The 24,697-nt window shown below is 41.5% G+C and overlaps 1 protein-coding gene across 5 annotated transcripts in view; it reads left to right on the forward strand.

Annotated features, from left to right (window-relative positions):
- Window positions 1-333: 333 nt before the first annotated feature.
- The window catches only part of GEMIN8 (gem nuclear organelle associated protein 8), a 30,901-nt gene continuing 6,537 nt past the window's right edge, over window positions 334-24,697 (forward strand). Inside the window, exons 1-5 of one of the 5 annotated variants that reach the window (XM_080613165.1) lie at window positions 412-588; window positions 1,250-1,301; window positions 4,663-4,699; window positions 7,439-7,572; window positions 7,657-7,865. In XM_080613165.1, coding sequence (XP_080469291.1) covers window positions 4,697-4,699; window positions 7,439-7,572; window positions 7,657-7,865 — 346 coding nt within the window. In that variant the 5' untranslated portion in view covers window positions 412-588; window positions 1,250-1,301; window positions 4,663-4,696. Of the gene's footprint in view, window positions 589-1,249; window positions 1,302-4,662; window positions 4,700-7,438; window positions 7,866-24,697 lie in introns of all 5 variants that reach the window. The other 4 variants (XM_080613162.1, XM_080613163.1, XM_080613161.1 and 1 more) reach the window with 4 other exon arrangements.

Below are 24,697 nucleotides of genomic sequence, written 5' to 3' on the forward strand. Positions count from 1 at the left end.
ACAAGAGTCACAGTCATCAACAGCACAATCATCACCACATCCCACCCAGGTTTTGACTAACAATTCAGTTTGTTGCGTATTGCACATGCCCTAGGGCGGGAGGAGGTAGGAGGTGGCAGGCGGGACTACAGGAGTTCGCACCACTGCCTACAATGGGGCAGCCGCTTCTTGGAGAAGACTCCTTGAGGTGACGGGGACACAGGCTGTCCCCCCGGGGAGCCGGACCCTGCCGGTGCTTCCCCATATCCCCACAAGATGGCGCCGCGGGACCAGAGATGGGCGGGCGGAAGCAGCTGGAGGAAGCTTTGCTAGCCCTGCTCGTTCCCGCCGGAAGGAAGGGAAGGAGGAAGTATCGGAGGAGTTTCCGCTCGGTTTTCTTCGGCTCTCCTTGCTTAGCGGAGCCACAGGCAGCCCGTGTGGGTGTGTGGACATCGGTGCCCCTGCGCAGGCTGCGGCCTAGACCTCCCACCTGGCTGGTCCGCGGCGGGACGGTTGAGGGAGGGGGCAAACCTTGGCGAGCGGTGGCGTGAGCGGGAAGAGAACAGCTCGGGAGGAAGTTTTGCGTTCGAGCTTTGGCGGGGCGGAGAGGTGGTGTGTGTGGCTGGCAACTCGGCTGTACGGGCTCGGGGCTTTTCCTTTCGTTTCCTCTGCAAAATGCTGGCCTCCGGCCTGAGGCCAATTGCAGAGTTTGGGCGAGAGGGGTGCTCCGTGTCCTGGGGGATACGCCGGCGTGAGGTTGGGCTTAAGGGTTTGTTTTTCTGTCAGCCTTTTGATTTGTTTGCCCTATTTGGCAGAGGCAGGAGCTGCTTATGGGTTTTGTGATCTGTAAAGTCACTGACCAGAGTCTGTATGGCGTCTGTGAAACGAGGAAATTAATTTTGCTTTCATAAGCAATAGAGTAGAAGTTTCATCCTCTCAGTCGTTTATAGCTAAACTGCTAAGCCATATATGAAACATAAGCCAATTGAGGCTACTAACAGTTGTGCAGCTCTTAGCACTTTGCTTTTGACCTGTGACTTTTGGCTCAGTTAGCTTTTGGGTTTGTGTCCTGGATCTCAGAGAAGAAAAAGCTTCTTTTTGGGAGAAGCAGAAGATTATTCTGTCTCATCTCTGCTCAGGTCAAAAGGGCTGTAATGCATATGGTAAAGTTTGGTCTGCGTGCTTTGGTCACAGGGCTAGTGGTTAAATGTGGATTGTCCCTGCAATGAATGTAATTTTGTCTTACGTATAGTTTCCCTTCCATTCACAGGAGTTGCTACTACTGGTGTAAAGACACTGCTGTGAAGACATCGTAGTGGTAGGTAGGTCTTCATAGGTCAACTAATTCTCCTGATCAGACGATGACCAGCTGTACCTGTATCCTAAGTGCTGGACAGGTCTTGTATTTTGAGCAACTCACAAACAAGAATGCAGTGCATAGTGTTAGGAATTTAGGAAGATAACTTGTCTTAGGAATCACAGGCTTATCTGTGTGACTAAGTAGGGCACTTCAGTATTAAAGTCATATGCCAGCAATGCACAGTATTAATCTGAAGCACATAGTGTCAAAACACTTTCCAGACATTTCACTTTTCTGGTGGTAATTCTGCACCAAGAGTAAGCACTAGAAGTATAAAATGAAATAGATATTTTTAGGAAGTTGTACACTTTAGGTGCTGTTACATGGCATGTTTTTCTTGCTGGATCCTTCAGATATTTTTAAAGAGTATGTAGTAGGGTGAGTTTAAAAATACACAGCACAAATTGGTGTTTAACACCTTGAATTGTGAAATTTATGAGGTATTGTGGAAACACAATTTTTATAGGTTCAGAAAAATGGCAGTTTGGCTTTAAATTTCAAAACCAGTTTGGAGCTGAAAAAAGTATGTCAGCTGCCACTTGCTGAAATTGGGGCGAATGTACCTGTAAAAGTAATATCTGTATGTGTGCTCTAGTGTTATATTTTACTGGACATCTCTAATCTCTTTGCCAGAAACTGGATTCTGAGTCAGGGACATCTCTGGCCTGACTGAGGAAAGCACTTCTCACAGGCTAAAGAAGCAGGGAAGAAAGCAGCAGTGGGGAAAGGATGTGGGCAGCTGTCTATTCTTTTGGGCATTTCTGATTTAAACATATTTTGCTTTTTGAGGAAAGGTTTATATACTTTTTTTTTTATTGTTGAAATCTGCTGAATTTATGGAAGATTCACATTTGTTTAATAACATCTTGTATTTTTATCTTACTATTGTGTAACAGGTTAATCTTGTTCACATTGGTGTTCTGAATAGCCAAACCCTCCTTGATCCCACATTGGTGTTTCTGGCTGTACCTGTTGCCTCCAGTGTGGCAGCCATGTGGCAGCACTATATCCAACGCACCACAAGAGGGCTTTGCTCCCAGAATATGAGTTACATTACCAAATTATAAAAAACAATGATTCATGGTTGTGTTTCACAATATGACAGACATTGTCTCAACTTCCTTTGACTCACTTTGGGATTAATTGCTGTCATTGCTTTGATCAGATTTATTTATTTTCACTAATGCTTACTTGCCTCAGGTTGGTAAGGAGACAGATGTGCTTTGATTTAAGGGGAGTACATCTGTATTTAATTATCAGTGAGGAAATATTTTAAAACTGAGGAAAGGAAGTAATAAGATTTATTTTAAAAGTAACTTTTTCATCATTAATGGTCAGCATAGGTAAACAAATCTCTTACTCATTTTAAAGTCTACATTTGCTAGAGAGTTTCAAATGTTCAGTTGCGTCCGTATTTTGTTTTTTAAAGTGTAAATTATAGAAGTAGAATTATCAACACATTTTGTGCTTCTTGTAATGTTTCACATTTTATGTAGTTTGTTTTGGAAGAGTAATTCAGCTGAAAATTTAGTGTTTAATGTTTCTGTGTTTGACAAAACAGGTTTTTCATATTTGGTAAATTAATATAGTTGGATAGTTTTGCCAGAGTTTTTCCTCTCCTTCTCCTTTAGAGACTATGTATTAATACAAAATATCAAAATTCACCACGTATTTTTATATTAAGCTTCAACCCTGATTTCTGTTCATGCTGAAGCTGGTTCAAAGAATCTTTTGTCAGGTAGGAATTACAAGTGAACAGGAAAATAAAACACACTTACTTTTTCTAAAGTGGAAAATGGAAGAATCAGCTACCATGGACTTAGGTTATTAAGTATGAGGAAAAAGATATTATGACAACCTTGACAGTACCCAGATGTATATAGGGAAGGGACAAAAGTTACATGTGTATGTCATGGGAGTGAAGTTTTAAAGAGGGCTAGCATGGGAAATGAGATGTTTGAAATGAGCAAAGAGGGGTATCACAAGAGTCTTTTATGTATGTGTGTTTCAAGTGTTACAAGTCACCACAGTGTTTTACAGTGACCTCAGCACTAGGTTTTCTTCTTCCTCCAAGCAAGCAGGATAGAATTCAGTGAACTTGCACACTTTGGTTGCCTAGCGTCTGATTCTGCAATCCTTAGCTGCATAAGTCATCCCATTGATTGTAAGGGGACCGCTCATGTATGTAGGTTTTCTTGTAGATAGGTTGGTGTGACCAAGGGTGTATGGGTTTGAGCATAGTGTAGGCTTTGCAAAGGATGATAATTTGCCTTTGGAGTAGCAGCATGATTTGCATTTTCTTTGAATGTGGCTCATCCTTATTCTTCTTCCATGCGGCATGGCTTGTCTTAGAGACAAACTGTTATTTAATCAGTTCAGACAGAACACAACTGGTGTATATACTAAATTCATATGCATTTTGAAAAATCCTAGTTTTAAACTGGTAAAAATCTGCAACTGTTGTAAGTGCTATCTTGGCTATATTCCAGTGTTGCTGGAAATCACATTTGACTGTGTCTTAGGGTAACAGTGGAAGTTTAGTGTACTGAGTTTCTGTTACCTTTCACTATCACTCACCTGACATAAAGTTCAAATCAAGGCTGAGAGTGTCAGGAGGAATATGTGGATGAAGCAGCTAACATCTTAATAAAATAATTGTCAGGTAGGGAGGAAATTCAGATTTTCAGTGATTCCTCTTGGTAAATCACACTGAAAATGATGGTAATTATAAATCCTGCCTGGTGGTTATAGATAGCTTGTTTTCCATCTCTTCCCTTACCAAGAAGAGAGATAAAGCAAAAGAAGCTACTGTAGGTGGTTATAAGTGCACCACAGATTTGAATAGAGTCAAGATGATGTCCTGGTTTCAGCCTGTTTTAATCATTTTATAGTAATTGCTTCCTTTATATATGTCCCTGAGCAGACACCACTAAAAGGTGAGAACAGTGCGTTTTGTTAAAGTTTCTTTTTTTTTGTTCAGCATTTGGAAAATAAGGGTTGTAAAAGTATAGAGTGCGTGAGAAAATAGAAAATGGTAATAGTGGGGGCAGGAAGGAAGCTTTCAGTCACAGCATTTTAGGCTGCACAGTGTAGAAGGTTCCCTTTTTACCTTCTTATTGTAGTGGGGAATTTTAAAATCTGGGACTTTTTACTGATGCTAGTCAAAAACTATAAATAAGAGACTTCAACAAGTCACAACGGAGGAGGGATATTTAATAGCTGTACGCCATAGTATCCAAGTTTAACAAAAATATATTCAGTGCTTGTGACCATTTTAATACGTATATTTTCATGAATTTAAAAGTTACTGTTCTCTCCTCTAGTTCACCTTGATTACCAGAACAAACTCCACAAGAGATGGTAAGTGTTCTTTATGGGTTTCTATGTAAGAACTTAGTCACTTTTTATATACAAAATGTATATAAACACTTATTGAACTGTCAGTGCAGACATGTAAAAAGTAGATGTGAAAGTAGCTAAATTGCTCTAGAAATAGAATTCAGAATGTAACAGTGGATGATTTGTCTACTCCTGGGAAGACTCCAGAGACATAACAGGAAAATAACAGAGGACTCTGATCATTTGCCTTAGATTTATAGCTTTTGTTTCCTTGAGGAAATCTCTTATTTCCATTTATTCTGCAGCTGAAAAAGCACAGACACAGAACTAAGTTAAACTTTAAAGTGTTCCTTTCCCTTTTCCACCCTGATCTAAAACATTTCTGTAATTTCTTTTTTAACAGATGTATTTTTAAAATTCAAATGTAAAAGGGATTTCAAGGGTCACTTGCAACAAAAAAGCCACAAAAAGTAGTTGGACAGGCACCAGCATCACAGTTCTGTCTACATGAACTGGCTTTTTGTCTTCTTTTCCCTTAAATTAACAACTGGAGCTAGTCAGCTAGACGAATCAGCCAGCTGGATTCCACAGCTTTCAGTAAAGTCATGAAGGCCCTTTTTAGAAACATTTATAGATAATTTTTGATATTTAAAAGAATATGTTGTCTTCTTTGGAAATACATAGAATGTAGGAGACACTTGCTTTTGTCAAACTTCATGATGTTTCAAAAACTGGTTTTTTTAAGTACTGGGAAAAATAGAATGTTCTGAAAGTAACCTGCAAATGTATCAGATTTGACACTGGGACACTGTCTGACTGCTGAAGGATGAGGAGTCAGTGTGGCATTCTTAATCAGAGCAAGAACAGTAAATAAAATGGTGTTCTTCCTAGCTTTTAGGTGGCTGGATGATTAAAAATTAAGAAATTCCATATGGAAGGCAGATGCTTTTCTTGCACCCACTCATGTTAAGAATAAATATTCCGAAATGCATGGTCTCGTAGCAGTGCAATGTTAAACCAAGAGGAGAATCAGAATGAAGTTTCACCTCCATGAATTGTTGCTTTTCAGGAAAGATAATTTGTCTAGACTTTTAAATCACGTAGCTGAGTTGCACGGCCCTTCACAAACAGGGTGCAATGTTTGATCAGAAATATCCTAAAGAATGCAAGTTTGTTGTCATGCATTTTCTTTATAGACTCTGTTAGCTGGAGGAATTTTGTTTCTGAGAGTGCTTCCCAATGACCTTAAAAAGAGATTGTATTTATAGGTCTCTTATGGTATAACAAGCTAAATTTCACAAAAAGAGGGGAAACATGAAAGTTACAATTATTATTCTAAATTCTCTAGCATTTACATTATTGCCTGAGAACCAGAAATTGAAAATACATGTAAGTAAATGAAATTAACCTCTCTTGAAATTGTTGGCATTAAATAGAAGGTATTTCTTAGGGAGGTTTTTTCCGTTTTGTTTTGGAATTATTTTTTCCCAGAAAAATTATTCCTTTAAGGCTACAGAAAGATGCCAGTGTAGATCAAGAAAACACACTTGAAGATTTTTGTCTTGTATGCCTTTTTTTAAAAAAACAAACAAAAAAAAACAACTAAGCTAATAAAGAACTGTAAATGTCACATTCGTATCTGAAAACCTCAGCTAAATCTCGCCTTAGTTTTGAGTGTTTGCCAAAGCATGGCTTAATTAAAATTCTTTCAATTTAAAGTACAGGCATTCTGGTTTGGCCCAGATAAAAGATTTTCTATGGAAATTAAGAGGTGAGGGGAATTAAAAAAGAAATTTATTATACTTGTTCTAGGCTCTAGTTTACTTTATGGCTTTCTTTTAAGATACCTTATTATCCCCTCATTTTGAAAGTAGGATGAGGGTGGAGATGAAACGGCATGCACAAAGGGGGCTTAATGCTAGAGGAACTGTGGGGCTTTGTAGTCGCTGGTGAAATCTGAACAGCATGAAACTTTTTTTTTTTTCAGGAAAACTAAGATTAGCTGGAAGACAGGAGAAGGTGTGTTACAATATGCTTCGTTCTATAGAACCATTTTTCCATGTACTTTATCAGTGGTACTTTATTACCCCTTTTCATATGTTGGTTGCTGATGAGTACAAAAGGGAGATTTACTGGCAGCTTGCACTTGACTAAATACAGTCTTGTTTTTGATCGAGGCCATGATGGATATATGAGCTTGGCTGAATTGCCATTTGACCTTTTCTGAGAAACTTATTTTGGCAGGCAGATGGAGGAAATATGTTACTGGATAAAATGAATGCCTTTGTTTAATATGGAGGAATTTTAATCTCTTGTGTTTTCTGTCTGCGGATTTGGAAATCAGGTGTAGGTTGTAACACATACACCTTGGAATGATTCAGTTCTTACAACTCACATGAGCAGCTAAGGAATTGTGGAATATGTCCACACAGCATATCCTGTAAAAAGAACCAATTCCCACTGTAGTAGCACAAACACTTGAAAAATACCTTCTGGAGACTACAAATTTCTGTTGCTGATTCTTCACTGGTAGTTGTGTTTATGCAAAACCAATTTCCTGTAATAGTAATAAAGTGTAGTGCAGTTGTACTGTGTTAATACTTGTCCTCTTTCAGACCTGTGTGGTTTACCATAGGAAAAGGATGATTATTGATTAAAAGGCAGACTTTGTGCGTGTGTTTACAGTGTTTCCTCTCCTCAATTACTGTTTGTTTTCTTTCTTTTTGGTGTTCTTTCCCTCTCCCCATGTTTTGGCCACAGGAAGACACTGAGCCATGGTATTCTCGGCAAGTGTACGCAAAATACTGGAAGCACTACGACTTAGCCATGCGCTGGATGCGTAGACACCAGCGAGCCTACAGGAAAGCCATGGAGTCCTTTTATCACCTACCGTGGTATCTTCCTGCAGCCTTTCCAACCAGTCACTACTCAGATTGGGATGGGAATGACCTCCCACATACCCAAAGCTATTCTTCCAGCTCTAGGCCAAGTGGCAGAGGTGTGTACCAGAGGGTTGCTCAACAATATGCAGATGCTCACCAAGAGAGGGAGGATGCTGACTGGGATTCTGAAATGGAGGAGGACTCTGAGTCTGAAGGGGAGATAGAATATGACTTGAGTAACATGGAGATCACGGAGGAGCTTCGCCAGTTTTTTGCACAGACAGAGGCACACAGGGAAGAACTGCGTAAGTCAATGCTTGTTCTATGTTTTCTGGTTCTTGGTGGTCATAACATTGAATGATGGATGGTTTCAGCACTTACAGGTTTGTAAGAATTCACAGAAATAGGTACTGGAATGGAGCAAGCCAAAGAGAATGAAGTAGGGAAAGCTGATGGGTGCAGTTGAGTACCATGTATTACAAATAAGTTTCAGAAAATGTTTGAAGGTGTTTTGGTACGAGGGAGAGAAAATTATGACTGCAAAGAGGAGAATAACACGTTTGTTCAGAATATATTCTTCTTCAGTGCTGAAGGAAAAACTCCAGAATTTTTATAGTTAAATCTAGTTAATATGCTACATGTTTGAGAAGGGAACCCAAAGGAAGTGCTTTACTACCTCTTTGAACCCTAGAGTAAAACCTCAATGTATTTTAATACATGGAGCGTCCATTTTGTTTGTTATTCTTTGGCTAACCCAACAGTAAAATTTCATGACCTTTTTCTTCTCCCTCTGCATCCCTAGGGTACTCTTCATTCTGTACTATACCACAAGTTTCTCTTTGTTTTACATCTTGATCTGGACCCAAGTCCTTAAGCAGGGAATGTAAGCCAAAGACTTAAGAATTTTCTCAGGTCTTAATCCTCAGAGGTATTGGTCATCTTTGTTTCTATGAAATCCTTAAAAGACATAAAAATTATGCAGTACTTTATTGACACATTACTGCATATACAAATGTTGCAGGCACATTTATTATCTGTTTTAAGAAAGCAGCATGATGAAGATAACTTCCACATGACTCCAGTAGGAAATACACAGAATGAATGATTAATAGAGCTTTCTCTGGAAGAGGGAGATGTTCTAAAAATGCATAATAAACGCAGTGATGGGGAGGGAGAGATAAAAATTGTGTTGTTTTAAATTCTTTGATCAGAGGGTATCTGGTGAGCTGAAACACCTCAGCTTAACTTCACACCTCCCATCAGTATGATCTTAAGGAGCTCAGTGTTAGTGCCTGATGTGCATCCGTTTCTCATCATGCTTTCACAGTATCAGCTTGGTGTTCTCTGTTGAAATGTTCCTTTAATGAGGTACATAATGTTTTAAGATGCTTTTTTGTGTCTGGAAATGCAGTTTATTTTCTTTGGCTTTATGTTATCTTTATGGTTACTAGTGTTTAAAGGTACGCAAATGATTGAAGTGGTATCCTTGAAATTGGGAAATCTGGCCTCAGAGATGTTCTCTATTGCAAATATCCTAGATGACCTTGATATAGCTATTTAATCCCTTCCTGACCCCTCACTGGCTGCCCTTGCTAAAAATATGATTTGATTCTATATGATGAGCAGATGAATTGGGAAAAGGTTTGTGACTCAGAATACAGATTTTACTTTTGTTCCTTCCACCACAGTGGTACCTGGAGCCTTTTGGAATAATTAGGTCTCTGCTGCATGCCAAGTAGTAGCCTAGTTCTGTGTAAGCGTAATTCCATTCACTTCAGCGGCACCATTTCAGATCTTCATGCAAATTTAAGCCGAATCTGGTCTTTAGCTACTACTTGCTTCAGTTTCATTAGTAGTTTCCTTGCTAAAATGAGGTTAGTAATAATAATCTGTAGTTCCTCAAAGCATGAAAAAGTAAGCAAGTACTTGATTTCATTGAAATTTTAAAGTGCTGTGGAGCTCTTGGGTGAACAGTGCTATCTAAATGCTAAATTTTGTGAGTAGGAAAAAATACGATATGATCTTGTTCAGAAATAATTTTTTTCTTGCATGGTAAGGGAAAAGGAAAATAGAATGAAACAGATTTTTCTAATTCTGTTAAAGTTTCTCAGAAGAAACATAAGCAGCAGGAGGAGAGGAAAATCATTGTTTACCTGATGGCATGGAAATGAGCTGGTATGGCAGACATGTTGAAGGCAGTAGCACTCTACTTCAGGAGGTAGTATTATTAATTTTCTTGGGTGCTGTTTCTGAACAAAATGAAATTTGGGGTTCATTAAGCTGCAATCCATAACAATGCTGTCATGTTATATCTTTCATACTGTGCTGAAGAATGATTGTCATTCTGTATCAGTGCTCAAGAAGATGAAGATAATGCATCTACAAAAGAAACCCACAGTTACTTAAGTAACTGCCTTTTCCTGTTAATCCCCAACTGTATGTCCTGAGCTGCTCTCCCTAGCTTAGGAGAAGATTTGTAGAGAAACTTGGGCACTAAAAAGCTGAATAACACCTGAAATTTAGGCATCCATGTCCAGCAGAGACATTTGTAATGGTAAGAGTTTTAAATTTTCTTTATGAACTGGAAAATAATGTTCAGGTATGTCAGAGTGGAATACCAATAGTGACTTTAGTGATCAGAAGTATAAGTCAGCTGTTAAGGAAGGTTAAGGGGAGGGCTGTCTCTCATGTTTTCTTTCTCTGGCATAAATAAGGGGCTATAGGTGGAGTTCACAGCCTTTGACTCCTGCACCTTGACATGCACTTGGGAGAGGACACCTGGCTTGCTCTTCTTTTAAAATGAATACCATGCAACTTTGCTACATGTTTGTTGGCAGTTTACTGAAGTGTGAGACACATGGGAAAAGAAGAGCAGTGGGACAAATAGAAAGGGGAATTTGGCACGTAAGGAAGGGGATGCTAGTACAGAGGAGTGGAGGTCTAAGATGACTTCCATGGGTCTGGTGTTTTTTCAAGCCCTGCAAAATTAGGAAATGCTGTGTTAGCATTAATACAGTTATTTGAATATGCATAACGAGAGTCTTGATTTCCCAAGTAAGATATAGCTGGTTCCCACACTTCATCCATGTCTCATCAACATGTAGAAGGATAATCAAAAGGACTGAAACAAATCCTAGCTGATTACAGGCTCTTCACTTCTAATGCTTGATCTAGATTCTGCTAGAGGTGATCACAGACACCAGGGGCTAAGATCTTGCAAACTGTAACTGTGGAAGATTTACTCAGGCCTGAGATGTAGGTGGGAAAGACATTTGTGTCTGGATGGTGACATGCAAGTGTTAATGCTAATTGTAAAGGAAAGAGTTTCAAAGAAAAGGAAAGAGTTTCAAAGAAAGCTGTCCCGTCAGACTAGCCAAAGAGGAAAACTTCAGGTTTATTTCGTTTTTCAGTAACTGCCACAAACTAAGAACTAGCAGATTCCTCACTTCTGTAGCGATTTTGGTTTTGGTTTTTTTTTGTTCTGTTTTCACAGTGGGCATTTGCAGTGGTTGGCTGACTTGCACAGTAAAGCCTTTGAAACTGGCAAACTAGGAGCCTTGCTGCATGATTTAACACTTCAGCAGTGATACAGTTGTTCACAACCAGCCTCTTCTAAAACAATCTACTTTTTGTCTTTGAATTCATATCAAATTCTTACTAGTTTTTAGGTTCATGTCATGTATTGCAGTCAAGTTATGTGTTCCTGGAATGCCGCGAAGTAGTTGGGAGTGTTTTGCTGAGGCTGTATGAACTCAGGCACATTAATGCAATACAAACTTATCATGTATTCTAGATATATAGTGCATTTGGTTATAATGTAATGCCCTACAGACAGTTTAGGTTTCTCTGCAGTTGTTTCTTCATATGCAATTGTAATTATGTAGTGATTCTGTTTTTTAGGGGGATTTCATGTCACGTTAGTCTGTTGTTCTAGTTCTTCATGTAACTGGTGATCCTAATATACTGTGCTTCTTGGGGATGTTTTTAGTTCCATTTAAAAATCTTCCCTCTGGCCATTGAAATGCATGAAGTTATTTCTGGGTTACCATACCTGGCAGACCTAGATAGTGTACTGAATTCTCCAAACATCCTAGGTGTGAAGAACAGAATACAGTAAGTTACCTTTTTATATTTGCAAGAATTAAGAGGACAAAAACCAAGAAAGGAAGATGCACAAGCCCAGCAAATCTGTAAATTATCTAATTGCACGTATTTATTACACTATTAAATTTAGCCTTTGAAACATGTAGTTTGTCCTTATGCAGTTTTAATTTGTTCCCTTTTTACATATAAGAGAAAGTGACTTCTGTAATTGAGTGAGTACAGTATTGCAAGTACATTAGGAACCATTCTGTAGTAGTCAGCAGGCAATGAGACAGTGTCCTTTATTTAAAAACAAAGAAAAGCAAAGGAAAGTACCATCATGTCAGTTCATTACTGAAGGATAATAGTCTGCCAATTGTTAATGCTGTGACTAGCTTTTTCCATTAAAGCCCCTGTTTGTATTGCCCACACATACCCTCCAGCTTTTCCCAAAATAATGTTGTCTCAACTTACAATTTTCATGCCAGATGGAAAACCTTTAAAAAAAATTGAAAGGAAATGGTGAATGAAGATGTTTGTTTCAAATCTGCAATTTGTAGGTTTTTTCCCTTGGGTTTCTTTTTCTCTGAGAGATGACAGTTGTCACTGCCTCTTCCGTGAAAAGAGAGTAATGGAATTTTCCATGTTTTGAAACTTATACCAGATCCATGAAGCTTTTGGTTTTGTTTAAGGCCTGTGTGCTTCCTTGGAAAACAGACTTTGATTGAGGTTTTTTGCCACCGTGTTTTCCATCTTTCGTTCACTTCTCACTGTTCTTCATCTGGTTTTCTCTCCATCAGACTGTAATTCAGATCCTTAGTCTTGGTCACCAGCATGTCTTTTGTTTCTTCTTCCCTACACTAAACTTTCAAAACAGTGTGCATGGTGAAGTTACAAATGTCTGCTCAACTTCCTTGGCTTTGTCAGCCTTGGTTGTCACATGAACTTTTACCACTGTCTTTAGAAGTTGAATTGCTGAAGCTTCTGAAGAAATGCTTGTGAAGTAAGAGTGTTGTCTGCAGTACGTGTGGGCATTTGGGAGATGCTTCTGAACCATGTTCATCTATGAACTGAAGGAGAAATGTGAAAGGTTTTCCTTTTATAGCATATCTCTGCTTTTGATGATTGAACCTTTTATTGTGTAGCAGCAGAATCTTCTCAAGCGCACACACTGTGTCCAGTGTAAAGGCTGTGTTATTTGGTACTGGAAGCCAAGAGCTGGGAAAAAAAAAAAAAAAAAAAAAAAGCCTTCTTACTAGAGAAACAAGGAAAAGTGCCACAATTTTTACTGTTTTAATACTGAAAACTAATCTGCACTTGCAAAAATAGAGGGTCTGAATTGCATTTGGAGAGTAACAGTTGGCATAGTTTTATATCTGTTTCGTAAGAAATGTTACCTCTGTACTAAGAGTATCAATTTGAGAATTCAGCCGTTCCTAGAATATGTGATAGTCAAGAAAATGTCCTTGGAACTCATACTAGGAACAGAATTAGAGCTTAGGAGAATGTATAGGTTTGCTATGTGGACCTGTGTCTTTCCTATCAATCCAACACATGTTGTAACAAATGGACATTATGCTGTACTTGCCACTACAGGAATTAGTGGAAGAGAGACACCAGAAAGCTTGAGGTGCTGCTGAGGAAACTGTGCTTTTTGTATCACTGGACCAGAGACAGCTGGAAATGGATATCCTCTGCTGAATCTCAGCAGACTTGTGTAAGGGTTAATACACAGAACTGGAAATTATATGTGAAATTTTTCTTATTCGTTATGTGCCTCTGGCTGAAACTTTTTGACAGTGTTGGCAACCCCTGAAACTATGCAAGTGCAAGGCCAGGCTTGTTATCTTCTGCTAAGAGATGCTTCAGTTTTCAGCTTCCAGGTGGCATCTGAAGATGCTGTGGACCACGCTCCTGTGCGTGCACGCAGCCTGGACCTTTTGGTAGAGATGGGGCCTGGAATCATAGAATCATAGAATAGTTAGGGTTGGAAAGGACTTTAAGATCATCTAGTTCCAACCCCCCTGCCATGGGCAGGGACACCCCACACTAAACCATGCCACCCAAGGCCTCATCCAACCTGGCCTTGAACACCGCCAAGGATGGAGCATTCACAACCGCCCTGGGCAACCCATTCCAGTGCCTCACCACCCTCTCAGTAAAGAATTTCCTCCTTATATCCAATCTAAACTTCCCCTGTTTAAGTTTGAACCCGTTACCCCTTGTCCTGTCACTACAGTCCCTGATGAAGAGTCCCTCCCCAGCATCCTTGTAGGCCCCGTTCAGATACTGGAAGGCTGCTATGAGGTCTCCACGCAGCCTCCTCTTCTCCAGGCTCAACAGTCCCAACTTTCTCAGCCTGTCTCCATACGGGAGGTGCTCCAGTCCCCTGATCATCCTCGTGGCCCTCCTCTGGACTTGTTCCAACAGTTCCATGTCCTTTTTATGTTGAGGACACCAGAACTGCACACAATACTCCAAGTGAGGTCTCACGAGAGCAGAGTAGAGAGGCAGGATCACCTCCTTCGACCTGCTGGTCACGCTCCTCTTGATGCAGCCCAGGATACAGTTGGCTTTCTGGGCTGCGAGGGCACACTGAAGCCAGTTCATGTTCAGTTTCTCATCGACCAACACCCCCAAGTCCTTCTCTTCAGGGCTGCTCTGAATCTCTTCCCTGCCCAACCTGTAGCTGTGCCTGGGATTGCTCTGACCCAGGTGTAGGACCTTGCACTTAGCTTGATTGAACTTCATAAGGTTGGCATCAGCCCACCTCACAAGCGTGTCAAGGTCCCTCTGGATGGCATCCCTTCCCTGCAGCGTACCAACCAAACCACACAGCTTGGTGTCATCGGCAAACTTGCTGAAGGCGCACTTAATCCCACTGTCCATGTCACCAAGAAAGATGTTGAACAAGATTGGTCCCAACACCGATCCCTGAGGGACACCACTCGTTACCGATCTCCAGCTGGAGATCGAGCCATTGACCACAACCCTTTGCATGTGGCCCTCCAGCCAGTTCTTTATCCACCGAGTGGTCCACCCATCAAATTGATGTCTCTCCAATTTAGAGACAAGGATGTCATGTGGGACAGTGTCAAACGCTTTGCACAAGTCCAGGTAGATGACGTCAACTGCTCTGCCCCTGTCCATCAGTTTCGTAGCCCCATCATAGAAGGCCACCAAATTGGTCAGGCAGGATTTCCTCTTGGTGAAGCCATGCTGGCTGTCACCAACCACCTCCTTGGTTTTCATGTGCCTTAGCATGCCTTCCAGGAGAATCTGCTCCAAGAGTTTGCCAGGCACAGAGGTGAGACTGACAGGTCTGTAATTCCCCGGGTCATCCATTTTCCCCTTCTTGAAAATGGGGATTATATTTCCATTTTTCCAGTCATTGCGACCTTCACCTGACTGCCATGACTTTTCAAATATGATGGCCAGTGGCTTAGCAACTTCATTTGCCAGCTCCTTCAGGACCCGCAGATGGATCAGACCTTCCTAAGCATGCTGTGGATTTCTGGTATTTGACTTGCAGCAGGTTCATAGCTAGGAGCATGGGAAAAGAAGCTTATGTGGTTCAGTGCAGCTGTAGCGTAGACATTGCTTTAAGAGGAATGCCAGGATGTCAAACACCCTCTATTGCCTCTTACATTTGATGGAAATGAAGAGTACTGTCTTAATATGTATTAAGCTTTGGAAACCTGTGTTGGAAATTATGGCCCTTTATATGTCTGTCTAGTGTGTTTCTGTTACTATAGTGGAGATAGTGCATACCACAGATGGCTTGTTGAGAGTTTCAATTTCTTCACATTTATAAGGGATTTTGGGTACCTTAGCAGGAAGTAAGCGAAAGTCTCAAGTGGTAAAAGAATGAACAATATGATCGGAGAAGAATTGTTCATTCCAGACCTTTTGCTTAACATTTAAGTTAGATGTCATCCCTGTGACCAGAACACATTGTGTCAACATCATCTTTGCTGATCAAATATGGGATTTGAGCTGCTCTTTCTCCCAGAGAACTGTTATCTTTAAGTTATTCACGAGGCAGTAAGAGAAGTCTGATAATCTTGTATTGCTGCTGCTCTTAGTGAATCTGTGGTAAAACTACTTATGACTGGACTTCTGTAACCTGTCTTGAGGGTATGGGAATGAGATGTGCAGGACAGAGGCAGATCATTGCTCCTCTCAGCTGCCCTGTTCCTCACCATCCATGTGCTAGATCTGCTTTCGATAGCTGTGTCTTGATAGTTGCTGGTCTCAGGAAGATCCTGTGGAAACAGGTCAGTGGCTTGCTGTGATGAATTAGCTATTGAAACTTTCTCTTTACAAAGAAAATACATGCAGTAACTCAGTTTTAGGTCAAGCAAGCAGAGTGTCAGCACCTGGTTTATGTCCATGCAGTTTCCAAGGTTTGAGGGCATTGCTGTGATGTACCTGGGCTTTGGCAAAGAACTACCAGGTAGATGCCAGGGCTGAGATGCCACATGTAGAACAGGGCATTCTTCCCTGGTCTTGTAAGAGCAAAACCAGCTTTCAGAATGCTGTTATGGAATATTGCTTCACATGGGAACAGTTTGGTGCGGGAAGATGCAGACACTACTTAAACTCAGAACTTGTGCTGGTAATTTTTTGAAGGCAGGTCTTCCTGCTTACTTATGCCGTTAGCATCTGCAGCTGCTCTGAATGGCTTCTCTACTTCTCTCCATTCTTTGTCCCTGCAGGGGAGCCTGTGAAAGCAGCTGCAGCTGCTGCGGAAAAGAGCAGGTGAGACCATGCTGACAGACACAGCTCTAGGGAAAAGTGGCATAAAAGCTGCTCTGTGCTAATCAATCAGCTTGGGCAGTCTGTCTTTACATTTTATGCACTTTCCCATTTACCTTAAAATTCCTCGGTTACTGGTTCCATCTAAGTGCCACATGGAGCATTTCTGCATCTCTGAATGATTTTACTTAGGAGACAGGGAGAGAGCTCTTGTCTCAGTTCTGTGCTGATAAATTTGAATTCATTCACCTTTAACATAGTACTCTCAACCCTATAAGTGGAAACTGATCGTGTGGGCTGTGAATTAAGCATTTTCTAACACAACCTTTTTTGTATCTACCTGGGGGATCTGCTTCTGTACCAAGAATGTTTAAAGTTTCAGCACTGGAGTAATTGTGAAAAACCGGTGCCGAAGACAAGGGTGGAAATGCATGTATCATGTATTGTGTGCTTTCTGTGCTCTTTATCTACAAAATCTGCTCAGAATCTACAACAGAGCAGAGCAGCAAAATATCTCAAGTGTTACACATTTTAGATGTATCTGTTATAAAGTCAACTTGTGCAGATTTGCTTGGAGACACAACATTTACCCCTGTTAATTTTATTGGGTGTTGTTAATACCAAGACTTCAAAGGCATCATTTACTTTTCAACATCTCTCACTGTATCTCAGTTTTATCAGAAGCATACAGATGGAATTCACATCCCTTGTCATTTGGGAGATGTGAGTGCTGCGGAGGCAGAAACTGAGAGTTCAGAGACTTCTGTCTGCCTGGGTCTTTTTGAAGCTAATTTCCTCGCATGCTCAAAATCAAGTGAGAGAGACAGACAGAGGCTGTTAGGCTCCCCATCTCAGACTTGGGTGGCCTTAACAGACTTCCATCATGACCTTGGACATGCCATTTGGGGCTAGATCCATAAAAGCTTGCAACAGAGGTAGAATTTAGAAACAGATGTCCAAAATAATAATCTTTCTCTTCCAACCATGCCTTCCAGGAAGAAGGGAGACAGTAATTTGTAGCCAAAGGATGGTGCATCTTAAACTCCAGGGTGCAAGGGGACATTGTCAGTGTTGTCTTTTCCAGTGGCTGTGTTAAGCACCTGTCCTACCTTGTGATGTGATCTGCTATGAAGCCCATATCTAGGAATTTAAAGCGCTGTCCTGCACTAGGAATTTGTGTCCATTTTATTTTTATTTGGACCTGTACTAGTGTCGTGGTTTAAGCCACTAGAGGAGTGATAGCACTTCCCTTTCTATCAGGAAAGTAGAGAAGGTTGATATGACAACGCACCAAGAAATACTTGTGCTGCAGCCATATGAATTATTCAGTATAGATTGGAGGCCAATAGCAATTATAACACCAATGAACAGCTGGATCAAAGTACCCAAACCTGTTGGTTTGGCCACCAAAGCTTCTCCCTGATATTTTCAAGGACATACGTCTAAGTTGTCATAACACTGCTCTGCAGTACACTGAAATCATGGAGGCAATGTAAAACGGAAAATCTGAAATGGATATTTGTACTGCAATTAGGTTTGTACTAAATAAACAGCATGAGTTACACTATTGATTGCTGCTGTTCACATTTAGCTGGATAAGAATCTTGTGAGTTTAATTTCATTTGTAACTGTTGAAGTGGTGGTTGTTGAGCTAAAAGTCAGCTCTCAGTTCATAGTAATTGGAGAAACTCTGCCAAGGAATGTACATCTCCAAAGATCATGCTGGGCCACAATTTTAATATTGTTCTTCATATACTAGCAAGCCAATGCCGCTGTTCTCCCACTCTGCACAAAACTTGCAAAGCACCTTTCGTATCTAGAAGGTCTGCAGTTTCTGATGTGGTTGCTAAGCAGAAGGGTTGGAAGACTCACTTGAAAATTCATCTCTTGTCATTGCTTTGGGCTTTTTGGCCACTGGTATGGTGGGAAGGAACCTGAAAATCTGTAGAAGAGTCCAGACTATGGAGACTGCATCATGTGTAACGTGTTGGTGGAGGAGGTGTTGAGGTAGTAGATGGCAGAGCATCTGGATGACTTCAGAAAAGTGCAAGAAGTATCTGCCTTTTTCTGATCTCTCAATTTCTCAGTACATAAAGTTGGTGATGTGTAGTTATTTACATACCCTGATTTTGCATTCTTCCCTTGGCATTAGTCATTGGCCTCTGTCATGAATGCACTGTCAGGCTAGATGGGCTTTTAGTCTGATGGCTCTCCGCATGTAAAGTCTTCTCTTAAGTTATTTACACACTTCCTTCATGTGAGAATTGCCCCACTGAAGCAACAGAGGGAGGACGTGGAGCTCCTGGTTGCTAAGAAGTACAGCTTAACTCTCTGAAGGCCAGGACACCACCTGCCTTTTGGAAAGAAGACAGTGCTCAAACGTCTACTCCAGCAACTGGCTCTGGAAGTATTTCTAGTGTCAAATATTTCTCTTTTGCAGAAGGTACAATAGATGCATATCTGTAGGTTTTCTCATAGGCTTCTCATAGATATAGGCATATTTTCCCAGTCATAGAATAGTTAGGGTTGGAAAGGACTTTTAAGATCATCTAGTTCCAACCCCCCTGCCATGGGCAGGGACACCCCACACTAAACCATGCCACCCAAGGCCTCATCCAACCTGGCCTTGAACACCGCCAAGGATGGAGCATTCACAACCGCCCTGGGCAACCCATTCCAGTGCCTCACCACCCTCTCAGTAAAGAATTTCCTCCTTATATCCAATCTAAACTTCCCCTGTTTAAGTTTGAACCCGTTACCCCTTGTCCTGTCACTACAGTCCCTGATGAAGAGTCCCTCCCCAGCATCCTTGTAGGCCCCCCTTCAGATACTGGAAGGCTGCTATGAGGTTTCCACGCAGCCTTCTTTTCTCCAGGCTGAACAGCCCCAACTTTCTCAGCCTGTCTTCATACAGGAGGTGCTTCAGTCCCCTGATCATCCTCGTGGCCCTCCTCTGGACTTGTTCCAACAGTTCCATGTCCTTTTTATGTTGAGGACACCAGAACTGCACACAGTACTCCCAAGTGAGGTCTCACGAGAGCAGAGTAGAGAGGCAGGATCACCTCCTTCGACCTGCTGGTCACGCTCCTCTTGATGCAGCCCAGGATACAGTTGGCTTTCTGGGCTGCGAGGGCACACTGAAGCCAGTTCATGTTCAGTTTCTCATCGACCAACACCCCCAAGTCCTTCTCTTCAGGGCTGCTCTGAATCTCTTCCCTGCCCAACCTGTAGCTGTGCCTGGGATTGCTCTGACCCAGGTGTAGGACCTTGCACTTAGCTTGATTGAACTTCATAAGGTTGGCATCAGCCCACCTCACAAGCGTGTCAAGGTCCCTCTGGATGGCATCCCTTCCCTGCAGTGTACCAACCAAACCACACAGCTTGGTGTCATCGGCAAACTTGCTGAAGGCGCACTTAATCCCACTGTCCATGTCACCAAGAAAGATGTTGAACAAGATTGGTCCCAACACCGATCCCTGAGGGACACCACTCGTTACCGATCTCCAGCTGGAGATCGAGCCATTGACCACAACCCTTTGCATGTGGCCCTCCAGCCAGTTCTTTATCCACCGAGTGGTCCACCCATCAAATTGATGTCTCTCCAATTTAGAGACAAGGATGTCATGTGGGACAGTGTCAAACGCTTTGCACAAGTCCAGGTAGATGACGTCAACTGCTCTGCCCCTGTCCATCAGTTTCGTAGCCCCATCATAGAAGGCCACCAAATTGGTCAGGCAGGATTTCCCCTTAGTGAAGCCATGCTGGCTGTCACCAACCACCTCCTTGGTTTTCATGTGCCTCTAGCATGCCTTCCAGGAGAATCTGCTCCAAGAGTTTGCCAGGCACAGAGGTGAGACTGACAGGTCTGTAATTCCCCAGATCATTCATTTTCCCCTTCTTGAAAATGGGGATTATATTTCCCTTTTTCCAGTCATTGCGACCTTCACCTGACTGCCATGACTTTTCAAATATGATGGCCAGTGGCTTAGCAACTTCATTTGCCAGCTCCTTCAGGACCCACAGATGGATTTCATCAGTGTACATTCAGGTTCTTAAGATGGTCTGGAACCAGATCCTCTCCTACAGTGGGCCTAGGGTCTTCATTCTCACAGTCCCTGCGTCTGCCTTCCAAGACTTGGATGGTGTGTTTGGAGCATTTGCCAGTGAAGACTGAGGCAAAGAAGTCATTAAGAGCCTCAGCCTTCTCCAAATCCTGGGTTGCCAATTCTCCTGATAGCTTCCAGAGAGGGCCCACATTATTCCTAGTCTATCTTTTGTTTGCTGCATACCTGTAGATAGAATTCCTTCCTGTTATCTTTCACATACCTGGCCAGATTTAATTCTAACAGGGCCTTCGCTTTCCTAACCTGGTCCCTAGCTTCCCGGACTAACTGATACCCTGACTGCTGCGCACCGCTCCCGCTCGCTCGGGCTCCTTAAGGCCGTGTTTTCCCCGCTCAGGCTGGGGCCGTCCCTCCTGGCGCCGCCCCCTGTGAGTCCCTGCGGGCCTCATTGGAGCTGCCGGCTCCTGGACGAGACCTGGCGACGGCTCGAGGCTCCCTTGGTGGCTCTCACCGCTCAGAACTGAGGCTCCTGGACGCGGGGTTTCCCCTCTCTCCGCGATTGAAGGTGCCCCTCTGGAGCTTCTCAGCTCGGCAAAGTGCTTTTTGTTGTGATTTTAATATTGGGCATAGCATTTATCGCCATGTATTTAAGCATATTTCATTTAATTTACTAGAATGTTGAAATGAGCAATGAGAAGCTCAGAAGGTCAGAAGTAAACTTAAGTTTCCAAAGCTACCTCTCATCTCTTTCTTTCCCAGGATGTGATATATTTTGCTGATTCCATTAGTTTGACCCGCTTTCCAGGTGTCTCTTTCAAAATTATTGGTCAGGCAGCACACTGTAGTTTACCAACAGCATGGGGGAAAAAAAAAAAAACCAACTAAACATGTTTACTTGCTGAAGTTAATTTATCTGGGTCAGAGATTTTTATTTAATTCCACATGTCAGCAGTAGGTAATGCTAAGTTGTGGACCTGCCAGTTAACTGAAAGGTCAGTTCATAACCTGAGTATGCTTCCTTTCAGAAAATCAGTGACATGGTCACAAAGAATTGTTTTTCAAATGCTTTTTGTCAAGTAGCAGACTTCCCTGCTGATATTACTGAGCTGCTTTCTCATCTCATGCAATAAACCACACTTGATTTCGGCAGTGTAGTTTGTGGCTGGAGTCAAGAAAGATATTTCAGTATGAAGTTTGAATATGCAGGTTTGATTAAGAAGACTTAACACAGGCTACTTCCTGTATATATTTATTTATTTTTGTGTGGAAGCACCAAACTTTCCATATTAGCTGTCCAGCACACTACATCATGGAACACTTTCTTCCAAGTGCATGTGCTTAATTTCTATGCAGGGCACATACAAAAAAAATGATTGTGAAACTCATGTTTCTTCAGTGTGCTGGTTTGCTTGTAAAGAAGTGCTTTTAAATTTGAGCATTTCCTTGTTCATTCTCCTCTGACTGTGCCACAAATGTGTGTGTATATATGGATAGAGTTATATATAGATTTAAGTAATCCTTCTGTTTGCTCTAGCACTGGTGTCTTTGTCTGGCGTCAGCATTGTTGCCATCAGTGACAGATTGGAGTTGTTTTGGGGGATGGGAGTGCAGAGTCAGCTGGTCTGCATTTAATCTTATTGCTGCAGACTTGATCCTTACTAGAGGCAGTTGCCAGTGCCTCATCCTGTACTAATTTCTAAGCACTGGCTGATCAGCAGCTTCCTCACCATTTAATTGTCACAAGCATACAGCCTGGACATCTTGGTGTCTCTGGTGTGATACAGACCCCTGATTACTCTGAGCTCACCTGTGTGTTTTCTATCCTAGACGCACATATATATATCTGATTATAATACATTATCTGATTCAGATTTCTAGAGGAGGCTTTCACTTGAGGTTCCACTTGTCTAGCTGGTTGCTTGGTGTTTATGGGATTTGATTGTTTCAGTTCATTTTCTGGTTGGGATAAGAATATTCCTTCTTAAGGGTTTCATTGTGGAAGGTACTAGAAGAAAATACAAGAAAGGTGATTTCTTGTTTAGCTGGGCAGTAACCAGTGTAACCTACTGCTAGTGTAAACATGGACATGAAGGCTTGTATTGTTTCCATTTAGGATCTTTGGCAGTTTGTTTTGGAGACCATAAGATGACCTTTCTTGGGTTTTAATCCTAGTTCTAAAATAGTCATCAGGTTCTTTGTTCTCTGGTTTACTGTGTAACTTTCTGCCAGTTACTTAACCCACAGATTTCAAAATAATGTGAGATAATTAATTCTTTAAAACTCTGTCAGGTAGGAAAGTATGAGAATCATTTCACAGATTATTACAGTGAGGCATGTGCTTAATTTACTTGAGAGTGATACATACTACCCAGTAGCAAACCTGGAAGTGGAACGCCTTGGTTGTAACCTTACTTCCTGGCTTACTGTTAATTCTGATTTCAAAACTAGTTTCTCTGTTTGCAGTCTTGTTAAGTAGCTTTACCCTGTTTCTACAGAACTGACATCTTCAGAATGATTACAAAATCTGTATTACAGTGAAAGAGAAGGTATCAAACTGAGTACTTCAGATTTGCAATGCTATCTGCTTAGACAGCTTGTTGCAACCGTGTCTTTCTTGGGGAGCATGCTCTCTCACCTTAGATGGTTTCCTGCTTCTACCAACAGGTTTTCAGTCAGACTGTGCTTCACTGAACATGTCTCTGTGCCAAAGCGATGTTAAGCAGTTTTTCTTCCTAGCCATTCACTCCTGCTCCAGTGCTGCCCCTTTAGTTCAGCATGTGTGGTGCCAAGACAGTGAACTGTACCAGGATGAAATATAACTTGTTGGGGTGGGAGCTTTGTTTGTTGGTGGGATTTTTTTAGGATTCATTTTGTGGCCCCTTAGACAATTGTAGGAGCATCCTGGAGGGACCTGGGAAGGAGCTGGAGCATGAAGCTGAGGGAAAAGGAGGGGAGCAGAAACTGCATAAGCTGGTTTTGTAGCGGAGGCAAGAAAAATGTCCATGGAACCATGGTTTCAGACTGCCACAAGCTTGCCAAGGAATCACATCTGCTCTTGCTTCAAAGCTTGTAACAGAACATTTTCTTTTTTCTTGAGAATATTACATTACTTGTAGATATATGTGGTGAAATATTCGATTTCTTTTAACTCATTCCCTCCTCAACTAGCAGATGGAAAACTTGTCAGCGTTAGATAATTGGGAGTTTTAATATTTTCAGCATTTTTTGTTTTTCTTTTTCAGGGTGGTTGTGACTCTGGATGCTGAGAGCTTATTGTTGCAGGCAATTACTCCACCAAAAAAGTCACTTTTATTCCAAATTAGTGTTTTCAAGCCAGCTACAGCATTTGATTTTTTTGCATAGGTTGGACTGCTGGCATGGTAAGGTACAGCCTGGCTGTCTCTACTTCTTTGAAGGTTGGGCTTCTCCTGTTAAAAATAGGAAGTGGGAAGTTACATTGTGTCATCTGTAATTTTTTTCTTGCTTTTTTGCAAGCACTATTTTTTAAATTTAAGGAGTTTAAACATAAGTCTGTTCTCTCCAAACCAATTTATAGCCAGAATGAGGCTGTTCATTCCACCATAAAATCTTCACTCTCTTTTTTCAGTATGTTTCCACAATTTCTGTAAGTTGCTTAGTATTTCAAAGTAACCCTTCAGCAAGTCAGACCATACTGTTTTTAGCAACCCAGAATGTTTTCTCTTTAGAGATGTGGGGGTAAGTCACAATTGTTTGTATCTCACAGGCTCCCACTGATGGAAACTCTCATCCTGCAAAGCTTTGCACTTGATGAAGAGTAATTCTTGAGATGACAGCCCTCTGGAAATCCAAAACTCTGTTGATCTCTGTAGAAATTAAACTCCTTGAATATCCTGTTTACAAATCCCCAGTTTTAAATGCTTATTTTGTTGGAATTCCTTTAGGCGAAGATTTTGGTTTTCCCCATGGTATGCCTGGTTCATGCAAGTATGGGCATAATAAAATGGTCTGATGCTATCACCTCAGAAAAACTCATATGTAAGTTTATTGTAAAGGTACACAGCTTTTCTAGGGAGATGAAGAAGCTGGCATTTTACATTGAGAAGCCTGTGTGGGCAGAACATTCAACACAGCAGATAGGCTTGTGGGAAGTGGCATTCAAAGAGAGAACTAGGAGGTTTTAGTCAATAGAAATGGGTAGTTTTTTTAACTCTGTTAGCAGGGGCTGCTCAAGATCAGTTCAGGTAGCGTTT

Source organism: Psittacula echo, assembly GCF_963264785.1.
Source record: "Psittacula echo genome assembly, chromosome: 3".
NCBI lineage: Eukaryota > Metazoa > Chordata > Aves > Psittaciformes > Psittacidae > Psittacula > Psittacula echo.